This window comes from Malus domestica, chromosome 15, assembly GCF_042453785.1.
Source record: "Malus domestica chromosome 15, GDT2T_hap1".
Lineage (NCBI taxonomy): Eukaryota > Viridiplantae > Streptophyta > Magnoliopsida > Rosales > Rosaceae > Malus > Malus domestica.
Genome location: NC_091675.1, coordinates 24,118,645 through 24,123,476, shown reverse-complemented (window position 1 = coordinate 24,123,476; position 4,832 = coordinate 24,118,645). Strand labels below are relative to the sequence as shown.

The 4,832-nt window shown below is 37.4% G+C and overlaps 1 protein-coding gene across 1 annotated transcript; it reads right to left on the bottom strand.

The window, feature by feature from the left end:
- Positions 1-1,080: 1,080 nt before the first annotated feature.
- On the bottom strand, positions 1,081-4,558 carry LOC103401416 (probable disease resistance protein At5g66900). Its single transcript, XM_029093950.2, has 5 exons — positions 3,788-4,558; positions 3,124-3,527; positions 2,511-2,872; positions 2,221-2,429; positions 1,081-2,097 (listed from the first exon to the last, which is right to left on the bottom strand). The coding sequence occupies exons 1-5, from the start codon at positions 4,407-4,409 to the stop codon at positions 1,268-1,270; spliced, it is 2,427 nt and encodes an 808-aa protein (XP_028949783.2). The 5' UTR covers positions 4,410-4,558; the 3' UTR covers positions 1,081-1,267.
- Positions 4,559-4,832: the final 274 nt, after the last annotated feature.

Below are 4,832 nucleotides of genomic sequence, written 5' to 3'. Positions count from 1 at the left end.
TCCATTACTACCACTGCTGTCGTTGCCCCCATTCCTACTACTATGTCTATCTATCATTGTATACAATTATATCACTTTTACATTAAATTTTACCAAACGCTTTTGCGCTGCTTTTCATATTCACAGGACTTTTAAAATTCAATTAACCAAAAGGTCATCGGCTTTATTTTACAACTGATTATTCATAAAACATAACATAATTAGTTTTTTTAAAAACATAGCAATCCCAAACTGACCCTTAATCCTCTTTGTTAATCTAGTTTGATGAGCAAGTGAGAATGATATGTAAGTTGTTTGTTGGTTTCAGCACACATATATACAACTTAACGAACAAGCAATGAATTTCACCCAAAGAAAACGAACGAGCTGGGAAAGACATTTGACACGCTATTAGGAGACGAGGAGATATATAATTTTCTAGTACATATGATTTGGTATTGAACTGCTTTTAAAATGTTGTGCTGTAGCATAAATAGTTTAAAATAAAATAGTAAAAAAAATGTTGTGCTCTTGAATAAATAGTTTTAAATACGAGTAATGTTATGGGGACAAAATTTGCAAACTAAATAATATGTTACCAATAGGATTAAGCACGTCATAATCTAATTATCAACTTCTATGTCACTTAATTTGCAAAATTTTGTCTACAAATTTAATATCCTTAGCATTACCCTTAAAATAAAACAGTAATGTTATGACCTATTTAACTGAAAGGGGATGAAGAGGTTCAGCAAGAGAGAGAGAGCGGAGAAACAACCAATAGAGTTAATACATTGCACCAACACTCATTGATTGGATAAATCAAAGGCCAGTTATTTTTTAACTCTTATTTTCTTGGGAATTTTAACAAAAAACTTCCGATACTGTTCATTTTAACAAAAAACCATATTTTTACACTAAAAAGTCAATCCTGATACTATTCATTTTCCCATTTATTTTGTCATTTTCGTTAAAACTCAAAGTTTTCAAGTCCTTTTACTTAATTTTCCTTATTTTCTTTCCTTGCCTTTATCCCTGCATACATTGCACAAACACCCATTGATTGGATAAATCAAAGAGAATCAACGAAGAATTGAACAATGAGGAGTGCAAACATGTTATTTACAATAACAGCCATGGTGAATAATTACAATAATTTACAGTGCTGCCATGTTATTTAAAAACACATAAAACATAAAATAGAAGTAAATTACAAAGGAAAAATAACATTAAACACAATCATACTGCATACATTGCACCAACACTCATTGATGGAAGGACCATAGCCTTAGGATGGAAGCTTGTTGAGCCAATTTAGGTTGATATCTTCTTTGATCACCTTTATGCTCATGTTTGTGAGAAATGGCAAGAAGGGTTCCCATAAGGTTTTCGTCTCCTCGTCGCATATCACTTCGTTCAACTGCTCAAGATCCATAACAGAAGCAGGCAGCTCTCTCAGTCTTGAACACTGGCTCACGTTGATCTTTTCCATGCTGCACATTGCACCAATGTCCTCGGGCAACTCCTTTATGCTAAAGCAATCGGATATGTCGAGAAATTTCAAAACTTCAAGGTTCCTAATCGAGCCTGGCAACTCTAACAAGTCTGCACATGACCTAAGCCTCAACACTTCTAGATTGACTAGCTTTCCAATGTCTGCAGGCAAGGCAGATAGCTTATGACAGTTGGTGATGCTAAGCTTCTTAAGGTGAACAAGGTCACATAGGTTGGCAGGAAGTTGCACGAGATCATGGCAATAATCAATGTTTAATTCCACTAGATTTGGCAGTGCATCTAAAATTTGGACGAAACCTTGGCCGATATCACACATGAAAAAAGATATCTTTTGCAAACTTTTCAACTGTTTGAGGACCTTGCTTATGGAAGGAACTGAAATATGTTCTAATCTAATTCTCTTAAGATTTGATAGCGAACCAAGTAGTTCAAAATTATCTAATTCAGCAGGTAACAAACCATAATTATTTAGTATTAGAACTTTTAGTTTATCCATTTTCTCCACAAACTCAGGTAAGGCATAGTTCTTTGTTTGAAAATTCAGAACTAGAACCTCTGCTTCGGGTACTTGCATGTTTGGCCATTTTGCTGAGAAGGCTCCATCTGCAAACAATAAGCTTCAAGATATTAGCCTAAATGTGTGGAAGTCCTAAATGTGTGTGTGTGTGCACACGTGTGTCCCGAGTGCACATGTATAAGTATTAACTAAGGAGAAATTGATGGAACCTGTTGAGATAGATAATAGTCGAGCCTTGATCGCTTTATACTTTTGTTCTGTCAACCACTTAGGAAGTTTGTCCACACATATGTTTATAAATAGTCGTTTCCTATGTTCTATTGGGTCTTGACTCGCCTGATGGATCGCCAACTCTCTAAGCATGTCGTGCTGAGTGACAAAGTGTTCAGTGTAATAGCCATCTGTCTCCCTCTCATGTCTGGATGATCAATACTATTTTCTTTAATGATTTGTTCGGCATACATAATTAAATAGAAAAAATTATGAGCAGCCTGCATACCTTGTGACAACAAGATTAGCTAAACTTCGGGCGGTGAGCTCGTGAAGGTTGGCAATGGTCAGAATTTCTTCATCTAGACCATATAACTCCGCCCACATATCAATGAGAGCGGCAGCAGCAATTCTTTGGTCCTCCGGAAAAGAACCTAGATCGAAGAAACATTCCTTGATGATAACCTTCTCTTTATCCAAGGCATCTAAGCTGCTTTGGAGGCAAGCAAGTAAATCCTTGTCAGAATCAAGAATAGATGAACCTTTGCACCATTCCACTACTCTTTTCTGCCAGATTTCTATAGGCTGGCCGTGAAGTGATCTCCCAATCAATGCAATGGCAAGTGGGCATCCCTTACAGCGCTTGATAATCTGCAATATCATTATCCAAAATGAATTCAGTTACTATTATTTGATTAAATTGTTGAAAATCATCTAAATGGTTTCCTATAGATGATAAAATTGTAAACTGTCTAGTCTTTCATTCTTCTTACTTCATTCTTTAAAGTTCATTAACGTGTGTGGATGCTCAAATGTTATTTCTTTACCTTCTTCTGAGGCATAACTAAGCATATATATATATGTGTGTGTGTGTGTGTGTGTGTTGTGGACTAAGAAATCACCTTTCTCGAAAGATCTTCGTAAGTATAAGAGCTCTTATCTTCCAAGGATGCAGAATAGTGAAAAAGAGCCATTGCATCTTCATCATTCAATGGTGCCAAATGATAAGGAGAACCGAATCTTGGAAATGCAAATCTTGATGTGACCAAAATCTTGTAATTTGAAAACTTGAATTGATCAAACTTCTCAAGAAGGGACTCTGATCCTGACCAAACATCATCCAGGACAAGCAGTAGAGGATTTTGTCTTGATTCCTTCAGAAATTGTTGCAACCAGTTAGCTGCCATGTCTTCGTTTTCGAAAGCAGGCAGCTCGGACCCCTTCCGTTGATATAGTTCGTGTACAATAAGGTCCAAGTTGGGTTTTTTCGAGACATTGACAAAGAAGATGTTGTTCTTGAATGTATCTATTCAAACAGAATGTAGGAAAGGTGTTAATAAAAGGAAGGCATCAGCTTAACTTTAGTACAGAGAATATAGGTCTTTCTAATCTTTCTTATATTCCTTTCGTGCGCTTTAGTTTCATGTCCCCTTCGTTGTTTTTCTTTTAACAAATTTTGGTTACTGTGTATGTTTGGAGGGAGTATAGCGGACATTTTATAGGCCCTAGCGCGTAGTTCTACTTGCATAATCCTCTACATGGTGTATTACTTTTTAATTAGCATACCTTTGACTTCTTGATCTTGACAAAACATTTTAGCCAAGGTGGTTTTCCCGCATCCTCCAGCAGCGGTCAGCACAAGCATAGACACCTTTTCATCCTTAAGGAGCTTCATCTTCAACTCCTTCAACGGCAAATCCAACCCGACTGCAACTGATGGCGCTTCAGGCACCGCAGACGAACATTTAACCATTTCAGGCTGGTTATTTTTTATCTTCAATCTCTCTTCTATTCGAGAGAGCACCGTCTCGATATTCCTCAAAGGAACCAACGTCTCCCTCGCATCCCTCATAACCTGCAGTTTAAGCACATCAAACACTCTTCGAAGAGATTTGTCCAGTTGATTAAGCTTCTTGGTGTATGTGTGTTTTCTCCACACGCCAACTTTGCTGCACTTTTGAACAAGCTTTGCTCCTTCCTCCATCTGTATTGCATAATTTTCCCGCCCCTCCTTGGAGTTATACTTTTCGATGTCTTTGATGAGTGGTTGTAGAGATTCCAGTGTGGATTTGATGTTTCCGAGTAGGTGTTGGAACATTGTATTCTCCTCCTGCGCTGATTTTACAGCATCAAACAGCATTTGAAATGACGTTCTCAGAGCACCCATTCCGACCGAAACCAGAGACATAATTTACGGAAACAAAGAGACTCAAAACTTAATTCAATTACGTAATCTGTTCTTGGGTGATGAAAGAAGAACAGAAATTCCAACGCTTTGCAGAGAGAAGGTAAAATAATCTAGTTTGATGAGAAACGGAGAATGTCGTGCGTTGTTTGTTTTCGACTCTGTGTTTCAGCACACATATATAGGTCGAGCGAGTTGGGAAGGCGAGACACCGAATTTTCTGGCTACATGTTTTGGTCTTACCGTGCTTCACCGGGCGTTCAAATCAACACCCCCCACACGTTGTGTAGTAGATTTTTCTATAATGTGTCTTCAACGCAAATAGTCGGAAATTGATGCACTAATTAAGGTAACCTTTGAAATTGAAATCGATCGGTGTAGCATTTGAATTGGATGTTACAAATCAATTTGCCATTATATTTTTGT

Excerpts from the sequence above, each read along its gene's own strand:
- LOC103401416 (XM_029093950.2), bottom strand. The coding sequence starts at position 4,409 with ATGTCTCTGGTTTCGGTCGGAATGGGTGCTCTGAGAACGTCATTTCAA. Across the intron at positions 2,430-2,510 it reads GCTAATCTTGTTGTCACAAG|ACATGAGAGGGAGACAGATG; the intron begins GTATGCAGGCTG and ends TTGATCATCCAG. Across the intron at positions 2,098-2,220 it reads ACTATTATCTATCTCAACAG|ATGGAGCCTTCTCAGCAAAA; the intron begins GTTCCATCAATT and ends TATTGTTTGCAG.